Genomic DNA, 17,513 nt, shown 5'->3' on the forward strand with positions numbered 1-17,513 from the left:
AGATCACAATCAAACATGTATTTAATACAAAATCTAATATACTAGTACCTAATTTTCATTGCAGCATATTATAGAAAACCACCACTAGTAGTTACATAGAATTAAAGCATGTACATGTTGAAACTAATGGCTACTTAAATTAAAAATTAAAACACACAATAGTGACAATACAAATATACAATAAGAATAGAGACAAAGAAATTTACTATAGTAATAGTAGCTAGTAGGGGAAGAAGGTAGCACCAATGACACACACAAACACAAACACAAACACAAACACAAACACAATCACAATCACACCCTCTACCTCTACCTCTACCTCTACCTCTACCACTGATTCATTCACCTTTCAACATCTCTCTCCTTCTCTCTCCTATTTCGGCATGGTTCTTATGCTTGAACCTTCTTCACAATCACAGATCTGAACAACCAAACCCTATCCCTATTCTCATACCAAATATGTGTTCTCTCCGTGCAGATCAGATCTACCCAGACCCAGATGCCTTCGGATTCGGAATCGGAATCGGAATCGACCACTTCGATCGCCTCCCTGACTCTCTCCTCCTCCTCGTCTTCAACAAGATCGCCGACGTCAAAGCCCTAGGTCGCTGCTGCGTCGTTTCCCGCCGCTTCCACACCCTCGTCCCTCAAGTCGAAAACGTCGTCGTTCGCGTCGACTGCGTCATCTCCGACGACGACTCATCTTCCTCCTCCGCCGCCTCCGACAAATCCCGCGGCCCCTTCTGGAACCTCCTCCGCCTCGTCTTCGGCGGCATCGCCAAACCCATCCAGACTCTGGGTCAGTTCCTGGGTCCAAAGAGAGCTTCCTCGTCTTCCTCCTCCTCGCCGCTTGCAGTTGGGAGTGAAGACGACGGCGACGGCGGCGTCACCCACCACTCCCCGACGCAGGTTTTGAAGAATTTCAACGAGATTCGGTTGCTCCGGATCGAGCTTCCTAGTGGGGAGTTAGGGATAGAGGATGGGGTTTTGTTGAAGTGGAGAGCTGATTATGGTTCAACTTTGGACAATTGTGTGATTCTAGGTGCGTCTTCAGTGTCTCACCCTAAGTCGCAAGATGGTAATAGAGTTGATGCTGCTGCTGCTTCGTGTGGTAGTGATGACAATGGAAGCATACCTGATTCGTTTTACACAAATGGGGGTCTCAAATTGCGGGTTGTTTGGACGATTAGCTCGTTGATTGCTGCATCTGCTAGGCATTACTTGCTGCAACCCATCATTTCAGAGCACAGGACTTTGGATCATTTGGTGTTGACAGATGCTGATGGTCAGGGAGTGTTGTATATGAATAGGGACCAGCTTGAGGAGCTGAGGGTGAAGCCGCTTTCGGCTTCGTCTGCGTCGAAGAGGACTCTTGTCCCTGCTCTTAATATGAGGCTTTGGTATGCACCCCACTTGGAGTTGCCTGATGGGGTTGTGTTGAAAGGTGCTACTCTTGTTGCAATTAGACCCAGTGAGCAGTCCCCTGCTACCTCAGCGAAGAAGGAAGCTTCGGATTTGTCTTGGGTGTCAACAGCATTTGAGGAGCCTTATAGGACAGCAGCCACAATGCTAGTGAAGAGGAGGACTTATTGCCTTGAGATGAACTCCTTCTGATGCTTTGTGGTTGGCTGGTTGGATCGAAAGGTATAGATTTCCTTACAATTGTTGCTACAATCTTGTATTTTACTGCTTAGTCCTTCAACTGTTCAACTTGATATAGAAATGGAGTTGTGATCTTGTTTTTGTGCTAAACAAGTTACTGTTGAATGTTAACTTTCATGTTGCTAAGGATCATTGCATGATAGATTGTTGAATTGCCATGCTTGAAATAACTGTAAGTCTAACCTGAGTGTGTGTCTGCCTGCTAACTGAATCTGCTTTTGTCCTGTTGTCCAAATATGTTCCTTTGGTACGATTTTCTCAGGTTAGGTTTGGGACTAATTTTCTTTCCCGTGCGTTGCAAGTTCTTAATTCTAAGAGCTCTTCATTGCTACACTTCAACTTTATGTTAAATTCTGTTGTAGTAATAGCTTCTATATGATGTATCTGTTATAGAATGCAGTGTGTGCCATGTTATGTCGTTCGATTGGGATATTGTGTGGAATGCCTATTTCCTTGTGCTTTGAGGCTTGCTTATCCAGGGTTTCTGGGGACTTGTCTAGATTTACCTTGAATTTCCCTCACTGTTATTTGGTTTCTATGTTATGATTGTTCCCTGATTCATGTTATTAGATTCTTTGAATTTAGCACTACTAACCATTGTTCCTTCTTTCAAAGTTCTAAACTCTTATTTGCTGATAATGAAAATTTCAGGGAATGCCGAATCATTTGATAATCGGGGAACGCTAAGTTCCTCATAGAAGGAATCAGAAACACAAATTTTCTTTGGGCATATACATCAAGTGGAAGCAGTTGGGCCAACTAAATCTTGCTCTTTCCAGCTTCTGAAACTGTGGCCCGCATTTGAGTAGTTATTAAAAGAGCTGAAAATCATTCACCTATCTTGCGTGGACCGAAAACTGAATGCATCTGCTGGTTTTTTAATATGAGGCAATGCTGATATTGTAAGAGCTTTGAGTTTGTAGTCATCTGCCTTCTAAAGGTCTCCCTCTGTGAATATTCTAGGTATCAGTTTGGTTTGCCTTTGTGATATATATTTCTCAAGTTAAACGAGCAATGTACTTTTGCTTTTGTAATTTTAAATAACTTGTGGATGAGAGTCAATCATACCATGCATACTTGTTCCTGTTTGAAGTTTTGTTGTAGCTAAAGTGAATCATATTAGTATTTCCCAAGTTACTCATGAGAATTTGTTAAACAATTAAGGAGCTGAAAGTCTTGACTTTCTTAATATGCGACTTTGTAAGCTGATTTTGATTTCACACCAGTACAAAACCCTTTGTTTTTTGAAATTCAAAACCCATTCTTAATAGATCAAAATCATAGATGTTAATAAAAGTGTATGTTTATTAAATTATTACGATCAAATTTTATACTAAAAATTTGTGAAAGTTATATTTATGAATGTTATCATTAAAAGTAATTAATAGATACATATTTTCTATTTTTGTTACATTAGGCCTACTGATGGAATACTGGATTAAGTGATACATTATTGATTCTTCAGCTTAATGATCTTGAGTTTGAGTTGTGTGAATGGAAAAAAAAGCTTATAAATTTGAGTAATGTGAACTTCAAATGATTTTAATAAAATATTGAACAAACAGACCTTATTTCCTTAGATAACAGAGTTCTAGCCAAACCTATGTTAAGCCTAATTTAGCTTAGTTGTTAAGCTATTTAAAAAGCATGGCAAGCTGTATTGAATTATTAATTGAGAATAGCTGTTTTAGGGTATTTAAAGCAGTGGCTGTAACGCAACTTATAAAGCAAATGGAGTCCAGTGTAAGCAGAAAATTAGCCAGGCACAGTTAGTGGACGTTGCTGGTTGGTAACTGCTACTATATGCAATGTTGCAGGTCCATCAAATTGGTTTCTTTAAAGTTCACATGGTATCATGTACACAGTTGCCACATCGTGTCAAAACTCCATGCTTTTATTTTGAGGTGGATGGTCCCCCAGGGGCAGGTAGCAGAATTAATAACAGGCTAAGCATTTGTACTCCAAAACTACTTAAGCATGTTATATAACTCCTACCATTATAGCTGCAAATTTATATTAGTGGATCTGTCTACGAGGGAACTTAGGGAAAACAAATCTAAGAGTTATAGTCTAGGCTGCTAACAAAAAAAAGGCAACTAAGAAACAATTACAGTATAGGCTAGGAAACTACAAGAAACTCCCTATTTTGTGCCGGCTTTGCGCTTTGGACCGACGTTAAGTAGACAAAAGCCGATCCCAATGTTGATTTAGTGTCAGTTTAACCAACTCTAGGTTGACACAACTCACCCGTGACTTTTTTTAACGTTTTACGTCGATGTAGCCGACGTTAAAGAGCGAAAAGTAGTGTAAAGAAAATCCTAATATTTTATTATAAAATGTATATTTCTTGTAGTGGAAGAAGCTACCAATTGCATGCTTGAATAAGATTCTATTTTTTCATAATTAATTTTAACACTCTGAAACTACTTATTTAAATATTATGTCGAAATTGATTTTATAGAATGATTTTCAAGCATACACTAATATTAACTTATTTGGAGAGAAATGATTGTAAAATTGTAATACATCTTACTGAGTGCACTTCGCTATAAATGACAAGGACATCTTTTAGTAAATTCAGGTACCTGTCTGGTAACCTAAGTTCAGGTTTTATATATTTAATTATATTTGTAATGATGTTGTTCTTATATGATTAGAGAAATCACCCTTATAATATGTAATGTAACAGCCTAAAGTACTAAAGCACATATATCCTTTGTTTATGATCACAACGAGAACTCAACAGCCTCCACCCCTTCATACAAGCTCCATGGCCTAGCTCTATTTTACCCTCAAACATAGTTTTACTGTAATATTTGTTGTTAAGGCTTGATGCTTCTTGCATATAGATAACGTTTAGGTTTACCTTTTCTATTGATATTTACTGATTTTTTTTTGTTACATGATATTTACAGATTGGAGTAAATGAACTTCAACTAAGAAAATTTCCTCTTGTGCTCCTAATCATTATTATTATTGTTATTAGAATAAATTGATGTCATTAATGAGTATACTGCGCATAAATAAAATACCATATTTTCAAACCCAAATGGTTTGTAGAGGAATTTCGTATTTATTTAACAGGTTATAGGTTCAAGCTCCGCTCGTCCCTTTAGGATGATGTAAATGTAAACCTATTGTAATTTTGTAAGTATTTTTTTAGCTTGAAAATTTCATTGCAGCATCTCTTCACCCTAACATTTTTCTTGATGAAAAAGAAACATATTTTCAACTTACACATGTAGATGGGTCAAGCCATAAATAAAAAGTTGTTTCTTAAGGTATTAATTGATAAAAGTTGGTTGATAGAAAATGCATTTGAAGGCAGGAGAATGAGGAGATGTCATGGTCCAGATCGGATAAGACAGCCAATGATGGACACACAGATTGAACAAGTAAGAGAACATCATTCAAGGAGGGTGAGCTTATTTTTGAGGCCTTAATTGTTCCAGAAGATGAGTCTTATATTTTGAAAATTGAATTAGTCATTGTCTACAGACAAATTTCCATTGATTCCATTATGGACACAACAGAACAGGAAGGGGTGGGTCATAGTTATGCCTGGTCAATTAGACATATATTTTACCTGAATGCGCCTTCTCTTTAATTCTTTCAACCATCTATCCAGAAATTAGGAACTTCTGGAAGCAGTCATGGCATCCAACTGTGAGTCTTAAGAGAGACAAAGTCACCATACCATATGATCAAAAATTGGCTCACCCACGAATCATATTTTTACTCTGTTATGAAAGATGATATAATATATATTATTAATAATATGTTTTTTATGCGTGATTAAAAAAATTATTTTAATTTGTGAACCAGATTTTATTGGTCCATGGTAGACAAAGTCTTCAATAAAAGATGTTTTTAAAATTCAAAATAATATAAAAATTAATCATAACTTCAAGGATAATTTTGGTTTGAATGAAAACTTTGCTGTCTATGTCTTTGTATGTTATACAGCAGAAAGATTGGAAAATATTGTATTTCAACTTCTGATTTATGACTTTTATCTTGTGTTGAAGGAAAGGCATTTTCTCAGTTAAGTGTTCATAAATCAACCTGATTCTAACATGTATGGTTAACTTAGAAGAGAAGTCATACTTATTTTAAAGTAAACATTCTGAAATCTGAAGTTTTATCAGTTTTATTTGATCAATTATTTATTTCCCTGCTGCTAAAGTTTCCTGGCTAACAGAAATTTCAGGCATTACAGTTGTTGATGACAAGACATGGGTGGTTCCTAGAACCGACCTCTAATTTTCTGTGTTTTTTCAATAATTCACATCAATAATTATTTTATTCGTTAATTAGCTGTTTCTGCTTCTAGCTTTATCTGTTTGTCACATGATCAGGTACCTTAGCTTTGTACACTTACAATTACAGTCCACGTGAATGAGGTACACAAACACAAGCTTGCACACAACAAGAAACAGAGGTTTCTTGCTCAGTCTCTGTAATAATTTCTATAATGTTCCACTTTGTTTTCTCATCACACATGCATTGTTGATTTTATATACAATTAGTAGCCATATCCCATATTATAATTGAAGATGTTGCCTTCTATTAATTTAATCTATGTATACCTTAGTCTATCATTTTTCTAAAAAATCCCTGTAAGAGTAGAAGAATCCAAGTGGGGAATAATATTGAAGGACACAGCAAATGGTGAACAAGCCCCCACATGCTCATTTTTATGCCGGCAGAGTTTGTGACAGAAAGGTAATTGAACCACTGGACAAAAATTAATTAATACACCATTGCTTATAAAATGGAAAAATTATGTTAAGAGGTACATGAGCCATTGGAATTATCTAATAATTGAATATACTTTGCATCATTACACTGACATTTTATAGTATTTTTCAGGTGTCACTTTCTTTTTCCCAACCTTAGTAAAATGACTACCACCAAAGTTGGTTGGTTAACTTATTTGAGGTTGTTCTAGGTTAAGTAGAAGTCTCAGGTTTGAGCCTTTGTGAATGCAGCCATATTAAGTACTTGGTAGGGAAAATTTTGTCGTCCACAATGATTCTACCCGACTCGAACAAAATTGCCTCAATAGAAGATACATGTGATTTGAACAAAACAACATTACTAAAATGACTGAAGATGGAACTTATTGTTAACTTTTGTGGTTCTGGTTTATGATCTGGTTGGCTGTTTGCAAGAGTTTTCCCTATGACCTTTAATTAGGATGTGGAGTAATCAATTAAAGTTAAAGCTTAAATTATTAGGTGATATTGTGTGAGAAGAAGAAATTAAATGTAGATTTCTAACATATTATTTTAAAGTTAAAGCCTGAATCATTGCTGATTTAATTAGTTAGTCCATTACAAGAGGGGCTAAGGACTCATTCATTTCTTAATTTCAAGCATCAGCTTCTTTTGATGTCTATGCTAGAAGATCCTGGAACTGACTGACTTTATTAGCATCTGCTAAGATTTCTTAATGCATCTGCCTTCTCATCTTTTAAAAATGACACCACCCTCTGCAAAGAAAAATGTATATTTGAAGATCTTTCTACAATTGATTCTAAAATTAAAATTAATTATGAGAAGTTTTTGTGAATAGTTTTGAGTGTCACACCTGATTCGGAGAAAAAAGAAGTTGATCCAAACGTGCTAACATGTGTCTCTCTAAGCTTTTGCTTTTTTTTTTTCTTTCTAAGCTAAAGTCTCTCTGTTGTGTCATTTTAAAATTGCATTGACTATACTTTTGCATAGCAACAAAAGGTCTGAGAGTAAATTAAAGGTTCAAAGATTCCAGCTGAAGTTAATGCATGGTGAATTGGTGATTCTTTTTTGCCTCCTTTAAGGATTGTACAGTTTCATGTCCTGTTCTCCTCTTTCTCCACCCAAAGAAATTGTAGTAACTTTGTAAGCACATGCATAAAGAATGCTGGTACAAATTTTTGTTGTTGTTGGTCGAAACTGATAAAAGTGAAGTTGCACACGAAATAAAGGAAACCAATAAATGAGCAGAGTTCAAGGTTTTGTTTGGTAGAGAAGATGAAAAAAGAAAGGGAAAAATATGAATAAGAATATTAAATGTGTAAAAGGAGTGTTAGGGGCAAAAGGATGTGTAAACCTGAAGAAAAGCTTGCTTACTTAACTTGTCCTAACACACCTCTCCAATGTTCTAATGTGAGTATGTGACTATTCTGAGTTGGACTAGAAAAGTAGAAAATAAGTTGAGGTATGGTAATTAGTGTATAATTTATATATGAAAGATTCAATGGGAATATTATCAATAAAAGTCCCATAATTTTTTACTCCCATCTTTTTACCCCATATAAAATAATGCACAGTAATTTTGCAAAAGCATGCATAGTTTCTTTGTTTTTTCAGATTTCTCCTTATCCATTATGTGTGCAAAATATCAATTTTTAACAAAATAAAACCACATAAAAGGACAAGCAAGTTGTTGTTCAATCTTTAATCAATTAAAGTTTTGGCATTTTTTGACAATTGGGTTTCTCTTTTTGGTCCAAATGACTAGGTCCATGATATGCAGCAAAGTTTCAAGTAGTGACTGGCTCACTTTCTTTTTGGGCCACCTGATTCATTATAAATTTTGGTTCTTTTTGGGCTAGAAATGGCACTAAAGAAGTTGAAATTACACCTCTTTTCTCAACCAACAGTACAGAATACTTCAAAATAATGGTAGAAATCAAAAGAATAAATTCATTCAAGATTCTCTACATTTCTCCAAAATACAGTAATCAATCTCCATGCATAAGAAAAAAATATCCAAATACTCAAAGAAATTTAATGCTGCCTCAAAATGATCCAAGATATTACACTTGATGATTGACAACAACATACCCTCCATTTTGCAGAAGGCAAGCTTGGGACACAGCTTGCTGCTCCAACATTATAGAGGCAGAAGACAATTCCTATTTAAAGAAAAAAAGACAAACATTAGTAGATGCTTATAGCAAGGAGAGAAGTAGTATAAACAAAGACTGAAACAAAAAATGTGATCATTATCTAGTTTCTACCCCTTTTCTATCTTATCTTTATAAAAAACTTTATTGTAAGTAATGAAAATCATGACAAACAACATCCTTTCTCATATTGGATCAAGGCACCTAAAGATCATGAAGGATATTGTTCAAGTGTTTTAACAGTTCACAACCACCAAATAAAACATCATTGCACCATATCTTAACCTAGCAGGAAAAATGGTATATATGCACCCAGGCAACAAATAAATACACATTTGAAAAATATGTAGAAACATGGCAGCATCTTATTCTCTCAACACAGACATCCTAAGGACCTCAAACCAACCAACATAAAGTCTAATTTCTGGTTTTACCTCTCATCTATCTATCAACATAAAATCAACTAATCTATGGCTTGGTTAGATTAATTAGTTAGTTCATTTATGGTGTGTGCTTGTGCATTTCAAAAAATAAATGGTGTGTGTTTGTGAGTACTTAGGGGAGAGAAGGGGAATGCTTTGAGGGAATGGGAGGAGAGGGCATGGGGTAAGCCCTTCCCTTATCTTCAAATTATAAACCCTCCAATTTGGGGGAACTTCATTAAACAACTAAATTAGGGTCTAGGAGGATTTTAAAAAATTCCTCAAACCCTTACTTCTCAAAAGAGAGGGAGGGAGATGGGGTCCTCCGTAAGTCATTCTCTTGTTTGGCAGATCCAAATACCCCAAAACTTTGGAGGGTCTTTGAGTGTTTTTGGAAATACCCCAAACACTTTCTCCCTTCTTAAAAACTTCAAAAACAAAGGCATAAGTCACCCTTTTTTCCTTCTTTTCCCTCCAAAACTTACTCACATACACATCTTAAAAGTGATTTAACTCAACACACTTAAGGGCCTGTATCCATATCCTCCATTTTTTTTGAAAGTCATATCCTCCATTTAAAAACAAAGAAACATCATGATAAGTAATATTAATAAAGTTTACATTTATTCATACTTCATTTTTTTTTATCTCATTTTCACTTACTTTCACATTTTATCTCTCTTTTCTTTTTTATCACATCATCTATCATATCTTTCAATTCTCTTTTTTCTCTTTTTAAGTAAAAGTGTAAGTGGAAATTAATGGCGAAGCAAACTTTACTGTACTAATTTTATGGATACATGAGAACAACCCTTTCTCATATAGGGTAAGTAACCAAATTCCAAAAAGGAATAACAAATCTAACCAGAGAAAACATAAACCACACCAAGATATGTTGTTCAGCAATAATGATCTGCAACTGAATATATAGTCCACCACCACAAACCCATAAAATATTCAGCAACAAAACCACCAAAAGAGTAGATACCAAACCACCTAAGATGAAAAACCAGCAAGTATCAGCTAAGGAAATAGAACGCCCATCTCTTCTCATGTTGCAGCCTAACAAGATCAACTCGTATCATGTCCTCCACATTTAGTTGAAAAATACAGCCACGAGCAAATATAATATACACCACACTCATTCACTAATATACACATATCACAAACCCTCATCCACCCTAATACCCCGCCTACTCCAGACTTTTTCCTCTCTCCCACACCATCAATCTTGCGTTTCTTCTACATCTCGCCCGCCCCCTTCATCTCCTATATGGCTGTATCCATATCCTCAATTTATGGTCATCATTACTTCCTAGCCACTAAAAACCCAACATGAGGCTATCATCATACAATGGGCAAATACTACTTATGTACCTGTTTTTGCTCCATCTGCACAGGGCCATTCACCTATGACATATACTGTAGCAATTAGAAAATACCATATTAAAAATCTTAGACTATTATAATGATCACTAGCATAATAATCACAAGCATCAAACCCATGTTGCAACCAACTACTTCCACACCACTAAGTAGGAATCACCTCGGTCTCGTCTTTAAACAATGATTGCAGTCAAATCACCACATGTCACCTCCAAAACCGCAACAGCTCTTTCAAAACAATCAGGTTCACGTCCTAGAACTGATTAAGCAGCTTGCATCTCAACTAGTTTCAGAACCTGAACTTGATAGATTCTTAAAGAGTTGTCGTGATTTTGAAAGTTGCATTTATAGTGGATGAACTGCAATTAATGATTATTAAAAGAAGAAACTGGGGTGGGGTGGAAGTAGCTAGGTGCATAGTGAGTTCTCCTGTGACCATTATGCTAGTGATCATTATACTAGTGGTTGAGGTTTTAATATAATCTTTTCTAATTGCTGCTATAAATTTAGTAAAATTGTCATAGGTGAATGTCTTGTTTAGGTGAGGCAAAAGCAAGGTATATAAGTAGTATTTGGCCATTGTAGCTTGGTAGGTTATGTACATTGGGCCATTGGACTTGTTCTGAACTATATTGTATCTGTGTTTAGCACCTTTTTTTTAATGAATTGTTTGGCCTTTCAAAAAATACTTCAGAGCAACTGCTTATGGTTTCACAAGACATACTTGGCTAATGGCTGCTCAACATAGAACCAAATTATACCCGAGAGCTCACAAATGCCTCTTTCTTGGCTATGAAACTAGCATCAAAGATTGAGTAATGATTCATTTACACATTACTTTTTCTTTTATTTCATTTTCACTCTTTTCTTTCTATCTCTCTCTGCATTTCCTATCTCATCACCTAACATATCACATTTTTTTCTCTCTCATTTGTTCATATTTCATGAGGGTGAGATGAAAATGGTATGTGTACAAAGTATTATTGATCAAAGATTACTTACTTCAGTATATATATATATACTGATGATCTCACAAGGTATCCTTACTTTATTTCTACAGTGTGGCTTTCCTAGGGGCTAAGGATAGATATGATAGGAGTATCTTTGAAATTTAGGGAAAGGATTATGAAAGAAAGGTTTAGAGTTTAGACTAGAGCATGCTTGAGGTTACAAGGCGTGGGGCATTACCCACTTTCATACCACCGAAAAGATAAACTATAGTCACTAGCTAGCATAATTTTCCACTACTTATTTGTCTCTCACACCTAAATCAAGATTTTTTAAGTAGGTCCAAAAACTAGTTAAGAATAAACTAATGTATATTCTTTTAGAAAGAACTTATGTACAATTTTTAAGTGAAACATTTCATTCTTTTTCTTTTTTTTAAAGTTGAACCATAAATTAAGATATATACATACACACAAAGTTGAACTAATGTACATGATATGTTGTTTCTATTCACATGTGAGCGGCAACATCAGTATTAGATTCATAAACAAATAATATATATATATATATACACACACACATAAGCTAGTAAATCCTAAAAGTATGATTTTTTTCTTCAATTAAAACTGCTTTTTGTGTGCTTGAAGAGTCGTTCTGGCTATGTGCATGGACCTTTCAGCATATGAAATAGCCTTGATGCCAAGTGTGGTCAACCTACCCAACAAAACTTTACATTTACTCTATACTACTATATGCTTATATTTTCCCTCGAAAAAACTGACAATACGCCGCTTAGAATCATGTCATTATGTGTTTGTTGCAGCTCGGGGGAGTGAAATGAACAGAGATTGTATAAAAGCTATTCTAGAGTTTCGTTTTGGCAGAGTCATTAAGACATTTATTTACCTGAATCACACAATGTAATTACCACAAAATATCTTACACCTGGCCTGTGCCACAGAGAAGGGGAACCAGGGACAAGGATAGAACAAAAATGGACACAACCAATGGAAAACCCTATTCACGCCAATCCATGCAATGCATGACTAAACAAAAAGACAAAAATTAAATAAACAGATCATACATAGCATCCCCTAAAACAATGCTCAGTGGCCATTTTGCTTTATGCTTCCCAAGAAACCCAACGGCTCATGGTATTGCACACATCACATAAATCCAAGACCACCATCTTTCAAAAACCTAAATAAATGAATAAACCACACACACTCTCTCTCACTGTCTCACACACTCAACCAAATTACTATAAAAGTTGTTTATCTTGCGTCCTCCTAGGTTTACCAAGGGCAAAGCATGTAATGGAAAAGGGGTAAAAGGGAAACAAATAGCAAATTAGCTTAGCTCTCACATGCTAGCTCTCTCAGGCTTGTGCTAATCTATCTTTATAAATCACTAAAATGTTAATTTAAAATTTATTACTATTATCTTTCATGATATATCATTCATTACATAAAACATTTCTGCAAATTTTTGGATACTCTCTTTGGCACTGGTGCAAACAGATGTATGTTGCGTTAGTACTGACCTCGAGATATAGTGAGAACTCTATGGATTGAAAAAAAGCATTTTCAATTTAGGTTTAACTTGTATCCAAACACACTTAACCATTCACATCTATGAAGCTTAAACAATAAGGAAAAACATGGAAAACATGAAAAATATTTGTTTTTTTCTTACCAGGAAGAAGATAGGAAGAAGAGAAATGTGATCATCCAGGAACATCAGTTCTTGCCTTTCCCCTTCTGGTCTGAGTTTCTGCTTCCGTCGCCGTAGCAAAGTTGCAAGCGGCCATCGAAGAGAGGTGAGAATTGAAGGTGGTGATGGTTTTCCATGGTTGAAGGAGCAGCAGCAGCTCCTCCCATGAAGAAAGGTAGATTGTTATTGGATGATGAACCGTCTACTTGTGAAGAAGAAAACCTCTGCAGATGGTGATGATGAGGCAAAAGAGACGGTGAATTGGACTGAAGGGTCCCCCTATTGTAACCAGCAGCAAGGCCAGGAGATATGGTGAAGTTGAGATTGTAGTCACTGATCCCGCTAGGCTGAGTAGAACAAGAAGATGAAGTAACCATCAGATGTTCAGGCATGAAGGAGAAACGCTGCATCTGATCTGAGTGGTTTTCGCCGCTGAACGGTGAAACCGGAAGTGAATGTCCTAATTGGATTTGCCCTGAGAATCCAGGAGATGAAGAAGAAGAGGAAGAAGATTGATGAGTTCTTGAAGATGAATGTCCCATCAGAAGGCCAGAGCTGAAGTAGTCCATTGGAGTTACAGTTGAAGACCATTGATGATGGCCACCATGTGTTTGATGAACTGACCCAGTGGGACTAGCTGTGGTGGTGGGAACTGTCACTGTGCTTCCAATTCCACCAGTGAGTAGCTCAGTGAAAGAAGCAGTTTGAGACATGTGGTGGTGGTTGTTGTTTACATTGTGTGCAATGCTTGACTCATTCTCTTTCTCCTTTGCTGCTCTTTCCCTTGCCCTCTCCCTCGCCTTGACGCGATTCTCACACCGCGAGAGGGACAAGCCACCAGAGCCTTTGCTTGTCTCAGAATTGCTGCTGCAAGCAGATTTGGACAAGGAGTTAAGATTCTGGTTCAGGTTCTGATTCTCATGATCACTTTGTTGCTGTGGGGTTTCAGGGAAAAGGTTGTTGAGAGAAGGGAGCTCTGAGATAGCATCTTCAGCAGCTTTGATTAACCAGTCCACAGCTTTGCTTGGCTGGTCAACACCCAAGCGATCTTGAAGGTCATAGAACTGAATAGCTGTGGACACTGAGAGCCTAACTCTTCTATCCCTTAACCCCTTAGAAGTCATCACCTTGCTGTGCCTGTCTTTGCCACCAGAGGCTCTAGACACCCTCACTATTCTTGAAGAGTTGTTGTGCCAGCTGCTACTTTGGAAAGTGGTGCCATTTTCAATTCTTGGGAACTTAGAAACCTGTTCTTGAATCTCATCCTCCTCCATATCACAATTATCATGCCTTTTTTCAACTCAAATCTTTGCCTTCTCCCTCTCTTATCCTCACATAAAGTATATAGAGAGAGAAGAAAGAAGGAAGTGAGTGAGTGATGAGAGAGTGTAAAAAGTGGGGCTGCTATGTGCTATGCATTGATGATGATAACTCAGTAACTTGGCTCTGTGTAGTGATTGAAAGGTCTAATTTTATTTTTTTTAAAGCAGTGATATATCACAGTCCAAGTCAGGAGGAGCCTCTTGTTAAAGCTTTTTCTCAGTTTGCAGAAAGCTTTCAAAAGCAAAACACTGATGAGTAGGTCTCAGAGCCTCAGCTTCCTGCAACCACAGGGACAAAGAACACCCCAAAAAAATTATTTTATTTTTTATTTATTATCATCAATATAATCAGATAGATTAAAAAATAAAACATAAAATAAAGCTACCAAAACATTCTCAGGCTCACTTATTACAACACAGAAGATAAGATCTGAAGCTAAACCTTAAAAAAAGTAAACATCTAATTGTTTTATTGAGAACTTCATAGAAATGCTTGAAGACTATATGTATGTACCTCTTCGATCTGAGCCTGAGTTTGTTGCTTTGAACATTGTTGGAGACTAGACTGTGTCAAGCTCTCAAGGCTGGAGAGGGAAAAGAGAATTGTTTCTCATAGATCTGTGTACCTGGAGTTCCATTCATGAAGCAAAACCAAAATTCAGAACCTTCAAAATTCAGCTTAATCAAAAAAACTAAACCAAGTAGAGATAAAAGTAGCTTCCTCCATAGCATGGATATGCCTACTTTGCTTTGTTATTTCAGGAGCTGTTGAATTCCCCAAATGGACATTCTTTGCTTGCTTCTCAAGTGCACCTTGAAATGCAAAAGAAAAAAGTTCAGATTTTTCTACTCTCCCTCTATCTATCTAAAGCAAACAATCTTGTTGTTCAAAGCAAAAGACCTCAAATCCACCACTAAACCATAAAAGCATGTTACTGAGCTGAATTTGGTGTTTGATTCACACACCTCTCACTCTCTCTATATACACATGTGAGTAATCATGAAGCTATGGTCATAGAGTGAGTGAGAAGAGACAAAAGAGAGACAGAAAAATGTACTTAAGGATTGTTTGAGGCTAAGAGAAAAAGTTAGTAAAAATTCAGGTGTGTGATTGTTTGATGAATTTTGAGATTCAAAGCAAGTACAAGGGTCAAGTGAAAGTGGCTACCTCAGGTGCAACATGAACTAAGGAAGAAGAGATTGTAGTTCCTCGTTCCAACAATCAAACACCGAGCTTATCGGCCCACATTTTATGTGATCTTCATTTCATTACATCTTTGTCCCTTGCTTTCTCTCCAATTTACTCATTTGCCTTACCCCTCATTAATTATTTTAACATATGCTTTTGTTGTTATTAACTCAATCTTAAAGTTTGATTAATTTTATAATGCTTTTTGTTGTTATGATAGGACTTTCTAGTCCAACTTTTCTCTTCACCAGAATTTGGTTTGGTTGATATAGGATATTTTCACACATTATTGTACGACCTCATGGCATGTGACACTGGCCTTCTTTTAAAAGTGGGTGGCCTTTCTTTGTTCTGAGAGATATGAATTTAATATATAAAGCGTGTTGTTTGTGTACACATTTAAAATGGATGTTCTGTTCCTTGTCAAAAGCTTCCGTATTAATTATTCATCAAAATCATATTAGCAAAACATAGAATGAGATTATATTTTAATTTGAATTACTAGTAGTGTAATGAACTGTTCCGTTTACGTTTTGTACAACTACAACATCATTGGTCTTCAATCTTCATTACAAGGTCACTTTATTTCAAAATCAAATGATCAACTACGGCAAAGACAATAACTCTAAGGTTGGGTGTATGAAATAACTCGTTATAGAATTAATTTCAATAAACTTGTCAACAAGAAGAATTTGCACGAAAATGTTCACTCCTAATTAAGGTTGGGCGTATAATAGAACTTACTATACAACTAATTTGACTAAACTTTCCGACAAGATTTTGTAGGATCTATATATTAATTAACTCCTAAATATTAAATTTGAGTCCTCCTTTAAATAATTATATGTATATATATAATAATAAAACTGACTTCAGGAAATGTTAACGTCAAAGTTAATCCTGATCGGAATTAATAATGTTGAATTTATTTTATAATTTTATAATATAAATTATAGGACACTGGAAATTAGGTTATATTATGATAAGAGTTTAATTTCTATGCACCGACGGTGTAAAGTTTTTTTACACCGTCAACCAATCAGATTTCAAGAATGTGAGAAAAACTCTCATTTTATTTAATTTCATTAATTGACGTGGCACATCCTTAAAATCTGATTAGTTGACGGTGTAAAAAAACTTTACACCGTCGGTGCATCAAACTTTTTCTCTTATGATAATGCTAATATTGAAATAACTTGACATAATAATTATTTAATGACCGTTTTAACTATCATTACTTACTTTTGATGAGATATTTATCTTTTACCATTTTCGGGTAGGAATTGTGAGAACAATTTAATACACTAAAAAAATTTGATCCACTAATTTAATTATTTAAAATAACTTAAAGAAATATTATAAAAAATAAAATAAGACTATATATAAATATTAATTCACAATTGTCATTTTTTAAAAGTTAAATTGAATATTTTTCTATGAAGTTAATTTGAAATACTTATTCTAGTTTATAGTATATAAGGGTTTCACAATTTTTTATTTCTATGATATAAATTACTTGAAATTTAAACTTTAAATACTTAAAATAATTATTACCATTTTAAAATAGTATAAAAATTATTTGAGAAGGTATTAATGAAATTCTATATTTTTTAGTTTTTAATTAAATTATATATTTATTATTACTTGAGTAAGACAATATAGCATGATATTGAGTTATCTTTCATTAGAGTAAATGATATTTGCGATAGTGAAGAGAAGAACTCCATGCTAAAGAATACTTCATGTTTATCTTATCAAAAAATGTACTCTTCGCTTGCCCTTAATCTTTCTAAGATCAAACAATCCAATTATTATTTTATTTTGAAATTTCCTATATTCATATAATGCGTTCCCCCAAAACTTCCAATTTGTTCCTTTATTCAAATTAAACAAGTTATGTACACAAGGATATTTTAGGTACACTTACACGGCCACATCACAAGCCAAACAAATTACAATTAAATAGTTAATTAAGGCAC

At 35.3% G+C, this 17,513-nt stretch overlaps 2 protein-coding genes across 4 annotated transcripts; one reads left to right on the forward strand and one right to left on the reverse strand.

The window, feature by feature from the left end:
* Positions 1-212: 212 nt before the first annotated feature.
* On the forward strand, positions 213-2,795 carry LOC130723034 (F-box protein At5g46170-like). Its single transcript, XM_057573954.1, has 2 exons — positions 213-1,644; positions 2,314-2,795. Exon 1 carries the CDS (start codon positions 460-462, stop codon positions 1,612-1,614), a length of 1,155 nt encoding a protein of 384 aa, XP_057429937.1. The 5' UTR covers positions 213-459; the 3' UTR covers positions 1,615-1,644; positions 2,314-2,795.
* Positions 2,796-8,315: 5,520 nt separating this feature from the next.
* On the reverse strand, positions 8,316-15,656 carry LOC130722327 (transcription factor TCP2). 3 transcript variants are annotated; one of them, XR_009013896.1, is made up of 6 exons: positions 15,514-15,656; positions 15,090-15,158; positions 14,860-14,971; positions 13,006-14,624; positions 10,354-10,386; positions 8,316-8,563 (listed from the first exon to the last, which is right to left on the reverse strand). XR_009013896.1 is itself a non-coding variant. In XM_057573020.1 (5 exons), the coding sequence occupies exon 4, from the start codon at positions 14,295-14,297 to the stop codon at positions 13,050-13,052; it is 1,248 nt and encodes a 415-aa protein (XP_057429003.1). In that variant the 5' UTR covers positions 14,298-14,624; positions 14,860-14,971; positions 15,090-15,158; positions 15,514-15,655; the 3' UTR covers positions 8,316-8,563; positions 13,006-13,049. The 3 variants fall into 3 exon arrangements, 2 of the variants coding, with proteins under 2 accessions (XP_057429003.1, XP_057429004.1); XM_057573020.1 differs by lacking the exon at positions 10,354-10,386 and having other exon boundaries at positions 15,514-15,655; XM_057573021.1 differs by lacking the exons at positions 10,354-10,386; positions 15,514-15,656 and adding an exon at positions 15,247-15,500.
* Positions 15,657-17,513: the final 1,857 nt, after the last annotated feature.

Source organism: Lotus japonicus, chromosome 6 (genome assembly GCF_012489685.1).
Source record: "Lotus japonicus ecotype B-129 chromosome 6, LjGifu_v1.2".
Classification (NCBI taxonomy): domain Eukaryota; kingdom Viridiplantae; phylum Streptophyta; class Magnoliopsida; order Fabales; family Fabaceae; genus Lotus; species Lotus japonicus.